Source organism: Cinclus cinclus, chromosome 18 (assembly GCF_963662255.1).
Source record: "Cinclus cinclus chromosome 18, bCinCin1.1, whole genome shotgun sequence".
Lineage (NCBI taxonomy): Eukaryota > Metazoa > Chordata > Aves > Passeriformes > Cinclidae > Cinclus > Cinclus cinclus.
This window is the reverse complement of record NC_085063.1, coordinates 6,442,328-6,461,212: the sequence shown is the minus strand read 5'-3', so window position 1 is coordinate 6,461,212 and position 18,885 is coordinate 6,442,328. Positions and strand designations below refer to the sequence as shown.

The 18,885-nt window shown below is 57.4% G+C and overlaps 1 protein-coding gene across 2 annotated transcripts in view; it reads right to left on the bottom strand.

The window, feature by feature from the left end:
• SRC (SRC proto-oncogene, non-receptor tyrosine kinase) overlaps window positions 1-18,635 on the bottom strand; it is a 28,827-nt gene extending 10,192 nt beyond the window's left edge. The window contains exons 1-4 of one of the 2 annotated variants that reach the window (XM_062505357.1): window positions 17,990-18,635; window positions 5,413-5,487; window positions 1,724-1,973; window positions 1,403-1,502 (exon numbers count right to left, since the gene is read on the bottom strand). In XM_062505357.1, the coding sequence (XP_062361341.1) occupies window positions 1,403-1,502; window positions 1,724-1,964 (341 nt within the window). In that variant the 5' untranslated portion in view covers window positions 1,965-1,973; window positions 5,413-5,487; window positions 17,990-18,635. The remainder of the gene's footprint in view (window positions 1-1,402; window positions 1,503-1,723; window positions 1,974-5,412; window positions 5,488-17,989) is intronic. The other variant, XM_062505358.1, reaches the window with a different exon arrangement.
• Between the last annotated feature and the right edge of the window lie 250 nt (window positions 18,636-18,885).

Sequence of the window (18,885 nt, the reverse complement as noted above, 5' to 3'; positions counted from 1 at the left end):
CGGGCAGAGCTCACTTTGCAACAGCTGGAAAGCAGAACTCAAACATGGAGCTCACACACTGCTGAGACAAAGTAAGAAGCACCAAAACTCCCAAATTCAGGCTTTTCCTGCAACATTGAAACACTGCACATCCCAGACTTCATAGACGAAACAAATCACCATTAATAAACAACATCAGAACAATGAGAATGAGGATCAGATTGAAAACATGTTTGTGCCTCACTGCCCAAGCATTGCAGGAGAAATCTCACTCCTGGGATGTTCCCTTGTCTTTCCACCCTTTGACTTTGCTGTTTTGGGTGCCCATGTTGTAAGGCAGCAGTGGAGGGGAGCAGGAGCTGCAGCTCCTGTGGCAGCTCCATAGCTGGGGACACTGGGGACATTGGCTCTGCCAGCCAAGCTCTGGATTGTGTGTGCCTCCTGTCAGGACAGACCACACATGGGGTTAATACAGGATCATTTTTAGGAGCATATGCCAGCTGGCCATGCTGCCCTGCACGTGATGGATGTGCTGTGGCGACCAGCATGGGGAGCAAACCAGGGGGTCAGACCCCAAAGGAAATACTTGAATCACCAAAGCCACTCATGAATTATAAAAGTGAAATTTAAAAATGCGAAAGAGAAACGCAAAGGGCAGGGGAAGAGTGCAGTACAAACTGGAAAGAGAGTGCAGTGGGGAGCTACGCATGGACAAGGAAAGGGGATGGGTTCAGAGCTCCCAGGTGCAGACACAGCCCTGGATGGAACACTTCCCCATCATGGGAAGGGGCTCCCCACTCTGTTCTGGTCACTCAGAGAGGACAAGTGCAACCAACCACAAAACCATCTGGAAACCATCCCCTCCTAGCCCTGCTCCATCCAACCTGCCCTCAAGTGAGCAGCAGACAGGCTTTGATCATTTAGATCACTTATAATAACAGTAAGAATGTGCAATACACACCTGACATCCACTTTTCTCCTAAACGACAGCATGGAGGGAGAGAAAGAAGAGTCAGGAGAGAAGCTGAGACCAGAGACAGTGTACAAGCACAGGGAAAAGCACCCATGAAGCTGAGGGATGTGTCCAGGCTAACAAGAGGGAGCTGAGCATTGATGGGGACGGGACTGGTGGGGACGTGGCTCTGTGCTGGAGGGCCAGCAGAGAGAGGACGTGGCTTGGTTACAAGGCTGGGAGGCCACAGTGACCAGCAGCAGGGCCAGGAGGATAAGGAAGCAGGCAAATGACTGCTTTCAGTGTCAGTGTCCTTGGACAAGTCACTGTGTCTGTGTGCATTTTGGCACAGCTCTCTGAGCACCCATCCCTGGGACAGCCGGTCCTGCTGGGAGGGGCTGGGGGCTGCACAGGAGGCACAGAGGTGACAGCTCACCCCGTGGGCTTGGCTGCAGGGACAAGGACACTCACGTGTTGTTTACGATTTGCAGGCGCTCTCCTTTCTTGAAGGACAAGTCCGTTTCGGTCCGGGACTCGTAGTCGTAGAGGGCTACGAAGGTGGTGACTCCCCCTGTGACAAAGAGCACTCAGCAGGGGCACAGCCACTGCTGCGACCATAAAACTGTGCTGGGTGTCCCTTCCCACCATCCTCCCACTGGCTGATAACACAAACCTGCTCCTCCCCAAAACCCAGAGTCCCTCAAAAGACCCCAAGACCCCAAGGAGCTGGACACAAACCCCCACGAGCAGCTGAGACCCTCCCCACCCTGCTGACCCCGAGCCTACACGGACCAGCCAGTGCCCCGGCACGCTGCGGAGAGGTGACCGTGTCAGAGGTGTTGAAGCCCCCAAAGAGCTTGGACTCAGCAGCCATGGTCCCGAAGGAGCGGCTGGGCGTGCGGTGGGCGTCGGGAGCAGCCGCCTTGCTGGGTGTCTGCGAGGCTGGGTAACCCCCGTGGTGGGTGTTCTCGGCGGGCTCCAGGCTGCGCCGGCGCTGGCTGGGGTCTTTGGGCTTGCTCTTGCTGCTCCCCATGGTCTCAGGCTGGAGGACACACAGACATACAGAGGGCTTCTATTATTATTGTTATAGTAACTATTATTATTAATAAGAAGTTGTTTCCCAGGGCTCGAGTGGCAGATGCCTGCCCACCAGGAAACGAAACAACCTCTGGAGTGTGTTCAAGCAGCGGCTGCTGGGCGGTCTGGCCATCCTGCCCTTGCCCTGGGACACCAGTGCCCCTCATTAGCATTAAGACACCTCCTGTGCGGCCACAGCGGGCAGTGAAACTGCCAGGACATGCTTTAGGAGCAGAGGGAAGCACGCTGAGCCGAGGGAGTGCAGAGCAAAGATGTTGAGTATGGAACCTGGACCTGTGCTGAGACTGTGGCAGCTCTGGGGCCAGGCATCTGCCATGGGACACAGCTCAGTCCCCACACGTTTCCTCCTACACGAGTTTCTACCAGCATGAGGATTTAAGTACTGAAGACGGACCTTTGAAGTCCAAAGCATGCAGCCAACAGGATAAAAGTTTAAATCAGGAAGAGTTTCAGGCAGTTTGCAGCTAAGGACCAAGGGATCTTGCCTTCATATATAGTGAAATAGTTTATATATAGCCTTCCTTTCCACTCAAGACCACACTCTATAAATACCTTCAAGGTAATGACATAAATGAAGGCAGGGAATTATTTGCAGTCTCCAAAGATGGCAGGATACCCAGCAGTGTCCTGAAGCTATGGAAGGAAATATTTAGGCTAGATCACACATGGCAGGAGGGAAAAGGGAGGTGGAGACAAGCAGGGAGGAGAGTGTCTCTGATAAGAAAACAAGCAGGGAAGCAGCAGAAGAGGCAGCTGCTGCCCACAGGGTGCAGACCTGGATGCAGCCATCTGTGAGGCTTTGGGAGGGCTCAGCCTCATCCAACAGAGGGTTTTTCTGGAGAGAAGCTCGGGCCAAGCCCCCCAAGGCTATGGGCAGCCCCAGCAGCTCGCACAGCCCCAGTGTCACTGGGGCAAAGCCCTTGGCTCTTCCTGTGGGAAAGCTTAGGGGTGCCAGGCACAAGCTGCTCCCTGTTCCCCTCAGCTCCCCTCCCACAGCAAGGGCTTTGACTGATGATCAGGACTTATTTCCCAAAAGACACAATTTCCATCTACTGTTTTCCAGCTCCCACACTGCACAGAGGATCAGCAGTGTCCTTGTGTGACCCATGCCGGCAGGCTCAGATCCTGCCATGGTTTGGGAAATGTAATAAACTGATATTTTTGTGCTGGCTATGACTCCAGCAGCCACTCCAGTGGGCAGCAGAGCTGTCCTTGGATCAGCAGATCCTTGGGCAGCAGAACTGCATCCTGTGGATGCAGGTGATGAGGAAGGACCATGCCTCTATCTGCCACAGGACCCAGTCCACCCATATCTGTGCGAGGCTTTGGGGGTCTCAAAGCAAAAACGGGTCAAATAAAAGCTTTGGATTTGCAAATGGTCACTTCTGGCAATTCAGAGGCAGATCCGGCAGCCCAGGGGAAGGAGTCTGTCCTGTAAATGCACTTTAAAAGCTTGTTGCAGTAGAAGCAGAACTGCAGAGGAGAGCAATACCTGAGGAGTGATGACAAGGAGCCCACACCTCCCTGTCCCCACCAGCCCCTTGCTCACCTCTGCCTGGGCTCTGGCACCCGCTGGGGCTCCCAGGACGCCAGCGGCAGTGCAGGGAGAAAAGTGGGAGCATGGCAGGGCTGTGACCATGTGGCTTGTGACTCCCCACGGGACCATGAGCAACAGCAGATCTGCTCAGAGTTTCCCCTGGAAGCAGCACTTCCCCAGGCAGGAAAACACCCCAGGCAGGAAAACACCCCAGCCAGGGTGGTGGGTTTAGTAGCACTCTGGAGACACAAGTGTCCCACAAGCATGTTTTCTGAGTCTGGGTCAGAAAATTATTTATCAGTGTGCTGAGGAAATCAAGGTATAAAATAGTCAGCATGCCCAGAGATTAGCCAAGAGCAGAGCACAGAGAAGACAGGAGATCCCTCAGGCACTTCCCTAAAACAGGGGGGTCCTCACCTTCACACCTGTGAACCTGTGGGAACATGATGTGCAACTTCCAGGCATGTCCTGGCGAGGAACACCATGAACTGGGAGTTCATCCCTCCTCATGCAGCAGTCTGGCAGGGAGAGCTCCCACCCTGTACTGGGGTACTGACCCTCCCAGGCAAGGGCTATACTGGATGTCCGGGTCACTGGGACATGATGCTCTGACAGGGCCCAATCCAGCTGTCAGGACTTTGGCTGCAAGAGCCAAAGATGGAGGAGGAGGAAGCATGAGCCAACAGCTTTCTGGGGAAGGGTCTGTGGAGCCCCACTCCAAGCGCTTCTGCTGCTTCCCATCTAAATACCTGCACACTCTGACTTCAATCTGGCCAATACAAAATGCAGGCTGGCAACACCAAACTGTGCCCAGAGGCACTGGCAGCCTCCATCATCCCCACTCTGAGCCCCAGGTAACTCAGCTAACATGACCATGTGGCTTTAGCCCTGTGGGTCTCCACCTGTCCCCAGGGAGGAGAGGGGCCTGAGAAAACCCTTGCTGCTCCCCCCCGGCCCCCTTCGCAGCCAGAAAGGAAAGGGTGCAGATTCCCCTGGGAGAATGCAGGGTTGTGCAAGAGCCTGGCAAAGGAATGATTAATGACAGCAGGAATGTGCTGTGCACTCAGGTCCTGGGGAGGCACCAGGGAGAGAACCCCTCCTGCTTCTGGCACAATGAAAAGCCCCTCAGAGTCAAAGGGCAGAGAAGGAAGTGTGGTGGCACCCAGCACACTCTGGCAGCATCACTGGGAGCTGTGGGACAGCATCACAGCAGCCAGACTGCAAAAAATACCCACTGCCAGGAGCTATGCTGTGTATATGTCTAATGAATTTATGTCTAATAAATACAGCATTTCCACACGCAGCAGGCTGCAGGGATGCCTGGCTGATGTCCTGCGGGATATTGCCCTGCTGCCGTGCTTTTCACAGCTGACAGCGCTGGGACAGGGGCTCAGCATCGCTCCCCATCCCGGGCAGCGCCTTGGTTTTCGGCAGGACGGCCCCTGCCCCCGTGGCAAGGCTTGTGCAGAGGGCTGGAGCACGGCCAGCGCTCCCTGCGCTCGGCTCCCAGCGATGCCAGGAGGAGGACAGGCAGCTTTCCTGCGGCGGGGATTAGCACCCCGGGCACGTCGCAGCCTGCAGGAACTCCCTGCTCTCCTCTCCGGGGGACAGCGCCAGCGGCACAGCACGAACCATCATCACCGGCATGAGCTGCGAGGCCTCGGCTGTGCCGGGGAACACCCACGGAGGGTTGGCTGTGCCTCCTGCACCTGCAGCCAGCCCCCAGCCCACGCAGGGATGCTCCAGGGCCAGTCCGGCTGGGGCAGAGCACCCAGTCCGCAGTGTGAGCGCTCCGCAGAGGTGAAGCAGCCCGGTCCCGCTGCCCGGGCCGTCGGCGATGTCTTACCGATGCTTTCGGCTACAGCCTCGCCGCGGGCTGGGGAAGGGCTGCCGGAGAACTCAGCTCAGCTCCCGCTGCAGCCTGCGAGGAGAGGGAGCATCAGCACCCGCGCCCCGACACCCTCTCCCCCCACGCCACGGCCCAGTGCCCAGGGCTGCCTTCATCCTCCTCCTCCTCGCCATCCCTCCGGCGTGGGGTCGGCAGCTCACACCCGCTCGCTCTGCTCTCTCATGTGTGAAGAGGGGACGATTGTCTGCTCCACTTCATCAACCCCACTGGGGATGGGAGAGGAGGCGGCTGGAGCCGCCCCAAGCGATGTCCCAGAACGGAAGGGGAGCACAGGCATCCCCCAGCCCAGCAAGGGATTTTTCAGGGGAAAAGCAAAGCCAGTTCCTCCAGACACACCAGCATTTCCAGCACTGTTGCTCCATCTCCGGACAGCCACGACCTGCGGTAGGCATGGTCGGCCACCAGGCAGAGACCTCGTCCCCCGGGATGTCATCTGCTCCATCCCCAGCAACAGAGACAAATGCTACGGCACAAACCGTGCACAAGGTATGGCAACAACCTGGGCTGCTCAAGCCCTGACTCATCCAGGAAAACATATTTTAGCTAAATTTTTCAAAAAGGATGGTTTTCTGTCACAAGTGTGCGTGATGGGGGGACCCTTCTCAGCAGCAGCAGCAGCAGCAGCTCGGGGCAGAGCCTCAGGTGGAAAGCAGAGCAGGACATGGTCCTGCAGAGCCAGGGTAGCCCCTCACCTGGCTTTGTCACTCTTTCCCAGCCCCAGCTCCTGTAGGAACTGCTCCCCCTTCTACTACAGGAAGGAAATTCTCTCTCCAACCACCCCTGATCAGCCAGCGCTGGGCAGAGGCTTCAGCTACCCCCGAGGGGCTCTTGCTCCTGCACAGAGAGGATTCAGACCCTGCTTCAAGGCCCCAAGCAGAATCCCACCAGGCTCCTGTCCCAGCTGGAGCCCAGGTTTCACACCTCATCCAAGGCCAACATCGTGGGTTTCACTCCTCATATAAGGGGAATATCCCAGTGTCTGCATGCAGGGGCCGTGCCCCACCACACGTTTGTTTTCATGGCCTCCCCTTCCCCCTACTAATAAGTTTTGTCACTATTTTTAGTGCATTTGATTAGGATAATGAGTGGAAGCCGACTGACAGCTCTTTAAGACGTTGAATGGTTTGTAATTTGTACTTGACAAATACTGGCTGGTAATGATTGCACAGCGGGATGGAGGAGGGAAGCTGCAGCCCCAACTCCAGGCTGCAGCACATACAAATAAAGCTGTGCACACGTACACACGTGTGTACACACGTGGTGCCCATGTCCCTGCCACCCGGGCACGCTGTGACACGGGCTCATGCTGCGAGCTCACAACAATGATTAGACCAAAAAGAGTCAAAAAAAGGCACGAGGAAAATCCAAATATGCCTCAGCCTGGGGTCAGCCATGTGCTGGAGCAGTGGGGTGCCAGGTCTGCTGATGGGGAAGGGCAGGTCCCTGGGTGGATGAATACACTAGCAACCTGACACTGACAGATTTGACTGTTTGGTGGCTGGAGGTGGCTGCTGTGGCAGCAGCCTGGCACTCCCTGGCACATCTGGCACAGCCTGGCACTGTCCTGCTGCTCGCTTAGCAGTCGGGCTGCCATCCTCACTAGAGTATCACTGGCACGGCCACAGCCAGGCTCAGACCACCACCAGCAGTGCCATCCCCACCTATCTCCGTGTGCTGCTGGCTCTGCATTTGGGGTCTTCCCAGCCTCCATTCCTCCCCAGACAGAGGGGAGGGTGCCAGGGCTGAGCTCAGTCACGCAACTTGCCCGGGGCAGAGGCCGCAGCAAGGAGAGGCCGACCCCGCCCTCCCCTCTCCAAAAGCAATTACAAATGAAGCACACTCGGCTGCACACCTCAGTTCGGATCAGATCACGGCACGCGAGAGAGCGGCAATGCCATCCTCCACTGCCGGCGCTGGAAATGCCACCTGGACTGCCCAGCATCCCCACGCCTCCAACACCCACGCCTCCCCCCAAACATTAATTGGCAAGCTGGGTGGCAGGAAGAGGCTCCATCCCCTGCCCTACCTCCCTGTGCAGAGATGCTCTCACAAAGGCAACAGCGAGGGGAAGCGGCAGCTCCCCGGCGAGCCCCGCTCCGGCTGCTCTCCGGATCGCTCAAGGATACAATGGCCGTGGTACGAGCGGGCTGACAGCGGCGAGGGGAAGCGATCTTATCGTCTTTGCAAAGACACTAACTAACAAAAGACACTGATTGGGAGCAGACAAAACACAGCAGAGGCAGAAACCTTGGGAAATGCCGCGACAGGCTGGGGCCCAACACCAGACACCGAGCTCTAGGGAGGGAAACGTCTCTGGCAAAACAGGCGCTGTCCTTGGAGCTGCTCCAGACCGGGGGGATGCTGAGAAGCACTGTCGGCAGAATGGGGGTGCTGGGGGAGAGAGGGCGAGGGGGAGAGGGGCTGGGAGCACCAGCACCCACCCGCTGATGGACAGATCCGAGCTGAGCCGTGTCCTCAGCTCGCAGAGCCCCGGTGAGATTATTAATCACGGCAACTGTCTCACACCAGACTGAAAAATGAAGCGTGCGGGACGGCGGGCGAGACAAAGCAGCCCGGCGGCACCCGGCCCATGGCAGCCGGCACCGGGGACAGGGAGAGGCACAGAGCAGCGGTCCCAACACACCCAGCCCCTCCATCCCCTTGGCACACAACCAACCCCCTCCCAGCAGGGCCAGGGCCAGCCGGGGCACATCCCGGCAGGATCAATGGGAGCTGCCTGCAAGGGCTGCCATTAAACCAGAGGTCCCAGGCTGGAGGCAGCCAAAGGGCACTTTGCCATCCCCCGTGTCCCCCTGCTTGGGTGGCACGAAGTGGCAGCAGTGCTGCCCCGGCCAGCGTGGCCCCCAGAGAGCGGGGTCAGTGCTGCGGGTGAAGTCCCAGCTTGGTCGTGCTGCCGTAACCACATCGAGGTGGTCTTTTAATCATCTTAAGGTGGCACCCTGTCCCCTTCCCCGCTTCGCTCTCTGCTCCCTCCCCACATTTCAGTAGGACACACAGCCCCGGATATGCTCGCACAACAGTTTCCCCCTCTGTCCCAGGGGATGCTCCTGGTTTTGCCCTTTCCCACGGCAAGCATCACAGCTGGGGGCCAGCGAGCAGCAGCACAGCACCCGGTGCTTTGGGGACAGCCTCGCTGCCCCGGCTCAGCCCACCATCCCCTCTGTCACCCGAATACAGACAGTCACCGTCTCCAGCCGGTGACAATTCCCGTCCCGTGCCATCAGGCTTTGCTCAGTACAAGACAGAGAACACAGGCTCGTCTCTGCCAGGCTGGGACCAGCCTCACTGTAATGAGTCCCAGGAGCTGTGAGAAGGGGGAGCCGCAGTCCCAGCCCCACAAGTGGGATGTGATGCTGCACAACCTCTCCCTGCCCGGCTGACGCAGTGAGGGCACATCTGGCTTGTGCCTGCAGCCCTTCTCCTCCACAAGGACTCGTATTTCTCACCTGCACTGATTCCTAAAACAGGAGGAACAATGCAGGGATGCTCACTTCATCTCTCAGCTCCAGCCTGGGGATGGGAGAAGCCACAGGCAGGTGTCCCCAGTGCCTGTGTGGGATCTCTGCTTCACCCAGTAACAGCATGTCAAAGGTATCTGAGCCAAGGCAGTCCAGCCACCCCCTGGCTCCCCCCAGCTGATGGAGAGCTCTTCCAGATGAAAGAATGGCAGGAGTAAGGAGGGCAGTGCAGCTGCTGTGCAGGAGCCCAGCTACACACTCCCCACAGATATAAGTCCCAACCCCTCCTCTCTGACCCTGTCAACTCTCGTTAAAATTAAGACCATCTTAATTAAAGCTCCACAGCCCAAGACAGCAGAAGCCAGTTCATCAAAAAAGGGGAAAGGATAATTAGATCAGCCATCCAAATTCACTCCCCCTAAGCATGGGGGAGAGTCACGGTCAGGAGCGATGCAAAATGCTTCCTAAAAGACATGTCAAAACACGGAGTTTAAAAGACCAAAACAAACATTCTGGATGTTCATGTGACCAAGAAACTGGGAAACTCCAAGCACGCACACTAAGAGCACGTAGGGAGCTTGAGCTGTCCCAGCTATCATAGGGTCAGCCCCTGCACAGGCAGATTTTGGCTTGCTGGGGTGATGGGCAGCAGCTCTGCCAACATTAGTGGTCACAAAGAGCTGCAGGCTGTGCCTCCCCTACCCCCACAGCCCCCCAGAACCAGGCAGGGGCAGGAGCATCCTGACACTGGGCACCCCCAAGCACCATCCTGCATAAGGCTGGCAGGGGAAAGCCACAAGTCTTATCTCCCTGAAACAACGCAAGCAGCTGAATGGAGGAAGCAGAATGTGCTGCACATTGTGATTGCTGGTGCTGAGCTAAGCACTCACTTTTAAGTCTTTTCTCCACTGAGAGATGCGAGAAGGGAAGGTGGCCATTGCCACACCTTGCCACATCCCCGTCACTGCTCTGCAGCAGGCCTGGGGACTGACAGGACCATGTCTTTGTATCCATCAGCATGTGGGTGCATCCTTTCTGCACTGTAAGAGTGTCCAACAATTAAAGAAGGGAAAACAAAGCTTTCTCACCCTGAGGGTGGTCCAGCACAGGAACAGGGACCAGAGTGGTGGTGGGATCCCCAGCAGGAGATGCTCAAAGCTGGCTGGGTGCTGTGCTGGTGCTGCTCCAGGTTGGAGCAGGGATGCTTCACAGTACCTCCCAGCCTGACTCAAGCCTGCACTTCCAGCATTCCCATCAGGACACCAGCCAAAGCCAAGAATTGCCCAACCAGCTCCAGCAAATGCTTTCCAAGGCACACAAAGCCTTTGGCCTGCATTAACCTGAGCTGGTTTCTCCCAGGCAGGTGATGAGGGCACCGCTCTCATCCTGCCAAGTCCAGGAGAAGGAAACTGAAAGGAAATGCTTCCAAGGGCAGGAGTGCCCGTGGGGCTGGGAAGAGACAACGCTGAGCAGGGCAATTCTGATGTTGAGCTGGAACGGCACTAGAAGCTGGAGCTCCTGGCCACCAGGACTGCCTGGAGCCACAGGGTAACACTTCCCCAAAACAGCCCTGTGGCTCAGCACTCCTCAAAATGTGCCCTTTTAACGTTGGCCCCTGGGCATGCTGGCACCTCTGAGTTCCCAACTGCCTGCCACTTAATTCTCCAGCTTCCCATGGCCCATCACAGCCCTGCTGTTCCCATCCTCCTCCAGGCAAAGAACAAGGACAAGGGACTGACCCCACTGGAGGGGGTGATGGAGACCTGGTGACACGAGCTGGCCCTGGGAGGAGGAGGGGTGATTTCTGTTCCCCATTTCTGCAGCGCCTCTCCCAGCACAGGCAGCCTCAAGGTCCAGGAAATGTGGTTTCCTTCTGCTTTCTGGAAGTGAACATCAACCCCGGATGCTCTCCGGGGATGGCTGTGGCAGCACCCAGCCCACTCCGTGCCCTGCCCGGCTCCTGGGGAAGGGGCAGGTGGCAGCAGGAGGCTGATGTGACTCACAGGTGCCTCAGATCCGGACAAAACAGTGGTGCCACCTGCATCTGCCGTGGCTCCAGGGCTGACACACCCATTCTGACCTGGGTGAGATAGAAGTGCAGGAAGGCAGCAAATCTCCAGGGCAGGGGGAGGAAGGGGGCAAGGAACGCAAGAGGTAGAAAAGCTCCACAGCTGAGCAAGTTACAACCACCCCTGGCCACACTGGCGTCACTGCTAAAACATTTCCACTTTGAGAGAAACCAGCCCATCCAGTCCAGCCAGGCAAGGAGCTTCCGGGGCTCCACTGGCCCTCCAGGACCAGAGCCACAGCCCCACCAGCCATGCTGAGGGATCCTGTAGGACCCCCGTGGCAGAAAACCTTCCCACAGCCCTCCTGACATGGAGTAGGAACTGATACACTCCTGGGGAAAAAAGGGAAAATGCGGGGAGGGTATGTGGGTATGTGTTGTGTGTACCCTTGACACGAACCCATGGAGCTGGGCATTGCCCCTGTCCCAGCTGGAGCCACAGGGACTTGGCAGGACACATGATGGGGTTCACTGCAATGGGAGGGGATGAAGGACAAGCCAAGCACAGGCCAAGGCTTTTCTGTCACAGATTTCAAATACTTCCCACTTTGCAGATCCCTGAACATTTTCAAATAAAGAAAAGCAGGATCCCACAGAGCAAATTTACGGTGATTATTTTCCTGGATTACTTTGGGATTTTGGGACATATGCCCAACACAAGCCTCAAGCTCTGGGGAACTGTGAGGCCACCAGCCCTAATGTACATATGCTACATGTGGCTACAGGTCAAGGCTGGATGATCAAGGTCAGCCTCCAGCACTGCACACTCGACTCCTTCTTTCACCTCCATGGGCATGGATGGGACTGAGAGCAGGTCCCATACCAGTGATCACAGCACGGGACTCTGGCCCTGGCCTTGGAACACCGAGGATATCACTGGCAACAGAGCTGAGAGATGCTGGTCCCCACAGCCACTCCCATCTGCACCATCAAAACACAGCATCGCTCAGGATGTGTCAGAGGAAGCAACCAGGGAGGGTCTTGAGGGGCAAACGGAGATCAGCCAGCCCCAAAAAGCTTTTCCAAGCTCAAAATGCTGTACTGGATTGCCAGCTGCTCCCGGGGTGAGTGGGATGCTCACACCAGAGAGGATCCAGCTGGGAGGTGCAGCCCCCCAACTGTGCTCACTATCAACAACCTGAGCAGATGAAAAACAAAGAAAAACGCTGAGCTGGTGTCTTTTATCCCTGTCGCTCCTGGAGCAGAGAGCTGGGCTCTGCACACCTCTGGCACTGCTCACTGCAGTCGTGGTGGGGAACAGAGATGGGCTAAGGGGGAGGTGGATGTGACCAGTGACATGTGGACCGTGCATCCGCCCATGGCATCCCTCCAGCCCTCGCTTGTGCTGCTCATCCTACAGGGACAGGATGAAGGGATGCAGGGACAAAGGGATGAAGGGCGTCTCCTCTGCTTCCCATCACCTGTGGCTCATGGTGCTTTCAGCGCAGCCCCCTTGGACTACAGTATGGGAGCACAAGAGCTGTGTCCATCCCCAAACCACCCAGAGGGCTCAGGCGAGTGTGTACACACACATGCACACCCCCACACACCTGTGCAGGCAACCAGGTGAGCAGAGAGCTGCCCTCCTTGCCCAGCCCCAGCCACACACACACACTGGTCCCAGCAGCCTGTGCCTTCCCATCCCACACACTTCCAAGCCCAACTGTTCATGGCATTGGAGCATGGAGCTCATCCTGGTCACAGTGACTTTTGAAGCTACATCTGCACCCTTCCTGATCCCATGTCACCCTCCCTGCCTGATGCAGCAGGGTGCTCCCCCACTGCTCTTCCAAGGATTCCCAATCCCTTTCCCAGCACAGCAGGGCCCCACCAGCACTTGCCTGATGGGCAGGGGAAGGAAAGGGCCCGTCTGATCAGGGAGTGACTCCTGCAGCCTTTCTGTGTAGTTTTTTTTTGCAGAAGTCAGCAAGCACATGTTTCAACCGGGGACATTAGAAGCCTGGGGAGAGCACTGCCCGACCCCACTGCTGCTGGCACGGGCTGCAGCTGCAGCTGCAGATGAGGAAGATGGTTGTGCTTCATGGAGATCAGATTCTATTTGCCCTGCCTGAGGGGAGGCTTTACCCATGGTGTGTGCATGGGGTAGGGCACTACAGCAGGGGCTGGGAGGGGAGAAACTGAGGCACACACTCTGTAAAACCTCACCAACTCCAACAACAGCTTCTCAGGTGCTCCTGGGGGAACTGAGGAAGGCAGTGGGAAAGCAAGGAGGAGAAGTGAAACCCTGACACAGTGCTACACCTCCAACCCAAAATTACTGCAAAAGGGTGCCCCAAGCTGAGATAATTTTAGGATCAATTTAGCACTGACCAGACCCTCTCATGCTGCCCCCAAACTCCTGCATGGCATGGGAGAGAAACACATTGCTCAGGACAGGCTGGACTTGTTAACCTTTCCTATGGTGGAGGGGCCAATACAGCAATGGGCTTTTACCCTCAATGCCCAGCTTTTTGGTGGCCAAGGTTGCCACACATAGTCAAGAAGGATGGGAGAAGCTGCACTGGGTAGTAGCTATTTGCACAGCACGCAGTCAGGTTTCCATCCATCCATCCATCCATCCATCCATCCATCCATCCATCCATCCATTCTCAGCACAGGGGGCTCAAGGCCAGCCAAAACCTCAAGATCACAGCAGTAAGACCTCAACAGGTCAAACATGGTCTGGGAAACTCAGGGCCAGCCTCTGAATCTTGCAGCGCAGGGAAAGAACTGCAGCACAGAGCAAGTCACACATGTCCCTGCATCATGTGTCTTCCTTGGCTTCAGACCCCAAGGCCATCCCAGTGCCCTCCTGGCATGAAGCCCACGGCTGTGAGGTGAGGGCAGGCTTGCTATGCATGGGTCTCATTTCTTATTTTTTGCCTTAAATGCCCAGGCAGTTCTGCTCTCTACATTTCTCCAAGCAAGCCCACTAATCCCACATGCCGACCTACGGATATTTCAGATGCTGTATCTCCACTGAGACTATGTGGAGTCAAAGGGCTCAGGAAGATTTTTTAAGGGCTGAGTTAAAATCAATGACCAGTCCTACCCTGACCAGTGGCTGATGTCCCCGGCAGCCCAGCTAGCCCCCAGCCCTCAAAACCCCTCCCTGCTCCCCAGTGAGAGCAGCCAGCAGATCCATAGCCTGAAGGGAAGTCAGCGCAACACACAGATTGCAGGTCCTGGTTCCTGGCCCAGGTTCAAACCACATTTGCTCCTGAAATCTGTTTCAGGGTTTTCTTTGCAAAGCGTGCGTGTGCAGAGCCATGTGCACAGCAGCACCAGTTCCCAACACAGCCAGTGCCAAGGTCACTGTGCCAACCTGGGACTGAGCTGGGGGCCTGGCTGCTCCTCCTAAGCACACTCTGGGTGAGTCTGGAACTAGACCATCAGGGGAACTGGAACTAGAAGAGGTTTAAGGTCCCTAACAACCCAAACCATCCCATGATTCTGTGATATACTGGACTATCTCCCAGCTTGCTGCCCATTTAAGCGATGAGGAACCAAAGGTTTTAAAACAGCCCCGTGACACATGGCATGTTTTTTGCTGATGGGTGGAAACTTCATCAAGACACGAGCCCTGGGGAGCTGGACTGCACCACCCACAGTTACAGGCAGTCGGGAAGAGGAGCTTGGACTGGAAACGGTGACAGATCGTGGCCCTGTCCCAGGAACAGCTATGCATGGATGGTCATTTCCATCCAGAGGTCCAAGCTGCTCTCTGGGCATGGGATTCAAGGGCTCCCTTCTGAAGGGAAGTGCAGGGATGTGCTGCTGTCTGACAAGGCTGTTTCTGATGGGATGCATGCTGGACACATCTCCAGGCGGGCTTTGGAGCGAGATGTGGAGCACTGCGGAAGTGAGCTCAGATGGGAAATTGTTCCAAGAGATAAAGAAACAAGTTGGAAACTGAGCTGCAAAATAGACAGCACAGGAAACAAGAGCACTTCAGATAGGCTTTCCAATTTCCCACAGCCATGCCAGGAGTACAGTGCTTTGTCCCAGGGATGCTCGTGGGTTCCCCCCCACTTAGACATGCTGGGAGGAGGTGCAGGCTGCTTGCTCAGTCCTACCTCTTCTCTTTCAAGATCTTACAAGCATTTGCTGGTTGTTTAAATGAGAGGCTGGGGACCAAGTCCTTCAGGTCTCATTAGATAAGAGTTTAGCTCTGTGATGACTTCAAAGGCCAGGCAGGATCCCACACCAGTAACAGGGAGAGGCAGATGGGATTTTGAAGGTGTGGGAGCCCCATGGTCCATCCCCTGCTTGCCTCAGTGAGTCCAATGAAATGATGCTGCTTCGCAGGAGCTGCCCATGCTGCTAAAGGCCATTCCTGTCTCAGGATCACTGATGTCCCCTCCATGCCACCAAGGCAGAAAAGAACCCTCTTGTCTCTGCAGCAGAGCCTCCAGATTGGTTGGTCACCGCAGCACTCTCCCTTGTCTCATCCTCCTGTTCCCCAGCCAGGGGCTGTGATGGCCCTTTCTGCCTCCCCAGAACCTCCACGATTTTCCATCACTCTGGCACAAAGTCATTAAAGGGCAGAGCTATCATTAGGGCATCTCCACACACAGGGAGCACTGCAAGGGCACTAACGATCGAGACAGAGAACATTGGACTTCCCTTCCCTGCTGCTGTGCAGCCCATAAATAACCCTGTCTTGGGCTGTTTTGGCAAAGCCAGGAGGTGTTTAGAGGAGCCCCTGCCCTGCTGCTCCCAGGTCAAAGCTTGGAAGTGAGAATTGACCCTCGATCTCCTAAGCAAAGGCATTCCTTCCTGATATATAAGCATTAACTAGCTAATGATTACAGAAACACAGCTCCCTCAGGGAGCCAGCCCACCAGCCTCAGCTCAGACACTGAGTGCCACACTTTTTCTCTGGCTGGATCTGGAGCCAGCCGAAGCTGATGGTTTAGCACAGGTAAGCCAGGATCAAACCCTATGGCAAAGTTGTCAGGAGAAGGTCAACAGTGAAAATGACAGAAAGGATATTGCTTTAAAGTGCAAGATTGCTGATGTCTTCCTCCACATCCCCTTTCCTCACGCTTTCCTGGGCAGCCCTGTGACTGTCTGACCAACACCTGCTGCACAAGGGGACTGCACACGTGTTGAGCCACTGAGTTCTGAGGGGGGTCTCCAAGCCTGGCAGGGACAAAAGGGTTCCCATCACTAATCACTGGGTCTTGGGAAGGTTTGTCATGACTTGGTTCTTGCACTGGTCATGCTGGCAGTGGGTATCTCCTTGGCTGAGAGGAGAGCAACAAAGACCCCCAGCAGCTCCACCTCTGGGAGCACCAGCTGGGTAGAAGAAAGAAAAATCATGGTCTTTTGTTGCCACCTTCATGCAGCTTCATAGACCGCTGCTGGATATGTGCTGTCCTGTCCCTGCCTCTGCTGCACCGGCAGGAGCTCACCTCAGGAAACCCTGTGCTCTGCACCCTCCACTGTCCCCAGCTCCTAGAGCCAGGGTGCAGTGGAACCCGTCTTGAGGGACCCCCTGGCTGCATATCACATCATGTCCCTTCCACTGCATCACTTCTGGGGAGCCAGGAGGATGGGCCATGGCACACACAGGACAGCACTACCTGCTCCCTGCCACCTACAACATTTACTGCTGCTCAGCATCTCTGGGACCAGAACCAGGACCACAGTCACTTCCTGGCACCAAGTCCAGGGCTGAGCCCTGGCACACTGCAGCAGCCACTGGGGTGAGGAAGGGCCAGGGAAGAGTACACTGTGCAGGACCAGCAAAACACAGGGAGGTGGAGCAGATCCCCACTCAGTCCAGCAGGTCTCACACGAGGCTGCACAGCTCCCTGACATGATGCCCAACACCAGAGAGGACCATGCCAGGATGGGTGCCACAAGATGCCAGCCCCATAGCACATTTGTCCCCATGCACACAGCCCTGTGCAGCGGCATCCCTGCAGCCTGCCTCCTGTGTCCATCCCAAGTGGCCCCAGGATGCAGCACAGCCTGTCTGGGCAGTGAACAGGGTAAAACCTCATCCTGACCCCAGTGTGGCTCAGGGCAAAAACCACGATGCTCTTCCATGGCACTGCGAGCTGTGACAGCGGGGACATGCCACTGCCACCACTTGCAGCCACACATGGGGGTTGGATCGCCGAGGATGCAATGGGGAACTTCACCACTGGATGAAGACTTAAATCGGAGAAGCCGGGGCTCTGCAGCCCCCCAGCAGCTGAGCCAGCCGGGCATGGCAAGGGGCACAGCGAGGGGCGCGACTTGCCAGGTCCACCAGGGCTGGACACTGGCCCCAGAATCACCGGTGAACAAACACGACACGGGAAGCGGATCACGAGACATCAAAGCAGGGGGGCGATGAATATTTCATGTCCTGGCCTACATACAGCCCGGCTGTCCCCGCCCTGCGCTCCCGGGGGTCCCCCACAGCCCCTGAGCACAACAAAGGGGAGTTGCAGGCAGGCGGGGCCGCCCCGCCGGACCCCCCAGCTCTGCCCCGCCGGGCAGTGACACCCCCGGCCGGACCCACGGCTGACCCACCAGACCATGTGCATCCTTGGCTGGACCCACAGCCGCCCCACCGACACCCGGCGCCAGACCGCCAGCATCCTTGTGGCGACCCGCAGCCAGCTCTCCGGGCTGCGCGTATCCCACGCTGCTGGACCCACAGCCGCCCCACGGCAGCCTGGGTATCCTCGGCTGGACCCATCGCCTCCTTGCCGAACTGCCAGCATCCCCGATCGGACCCACAACCAGCTCGCGCCACCGCGGGCATTTCCCCGCCGACCCGCCGGACTCCTTTGCGGGCATCCCACTGCGGGCATCCCCCCGCCGCCCCGCTGATCCCCACTGCGGACATCCCCCGCCGGACCCCGTGGCCGGACTCTGGACATCCCCCGCCGGACCCACTGCCGGACCCCACTGCCGGACCGTGGGACCCCCTCCTGCCCCACATCGGGGTACCCCCGTCGCCACTCACCTCCCGCCCGTCCGCGCAGCGGGGCTGTCCCCGCCGCTCGCCTCCAGCGTTCGGCCCCGGCTTTGTTTCCGCGCCGGGGGCGCGGCCGCCGCCCCCCGCCGCCGCCGCCGCCGCCGCCGCGCTCGGTGCCCGCACGGGGCCGGGCTCAGGGCTGCGCCGCCGGCAGCAGCATCGCGCAGAGCCGCGGCCCCGGCGCGCTGGTGCCTCACCCGCCCCCGCTCACCCTTTCTGCGGGGCGGGGGGGGGCACCACGGGGAGGGGAAAATTAAATTAAAAAAAAAAAATAAAAAAGAGAGTAATATGGCAGCAAACCGGAAACGGAGGATGGGGGGAAAGGCGGCAGCAGCCCCTCCCCTCCCTCCGTGGCTTTTTTTTTTTTTTTTTTTTTTTTTTTTTTTTTTTTTTCCAGGGAGAAGGCTCCGGGCAGCCGGGCTCCGCGGGGCGCGCACGGGCCAGGGGCCGCCCCCGCCGCTGGCGCTGCCGGCGCGTCCCGGCCCGCGGCGGGAGAACCGCCTGCTTGCGCTGGGGACACGCGTGGGAGCGGCGGCCGCGGTCCTCGGGCCGCGTCGCCCCGCGGGTGAGGGGCTGGGGGTGCTCCCACCCGAGCCCAGCGCCGCTCGCCCTGGCGTGTTACCTGGAAGCTGGAGCTGGTAACACAAAAGTGATTTTCAGGAGGCTGAAAGCCGGCTGGGTTGCGGTTCGCTTTATTCAACAGCTCTAACACACGGCGAATTGCAGGGGATATTATGCTGTTTTGTCAGGTTTTGTTCCTCCCCATCCCCGGGAGTGACACCTCGCCTTCACGGAGGCCTGCAACCCGCGTTCCCCCTTCTCTGAAGTCAGGAGGCAAGACTTCAGATGGAAAAGCACTCAAAGATAAACCACGTCCTGGGCCT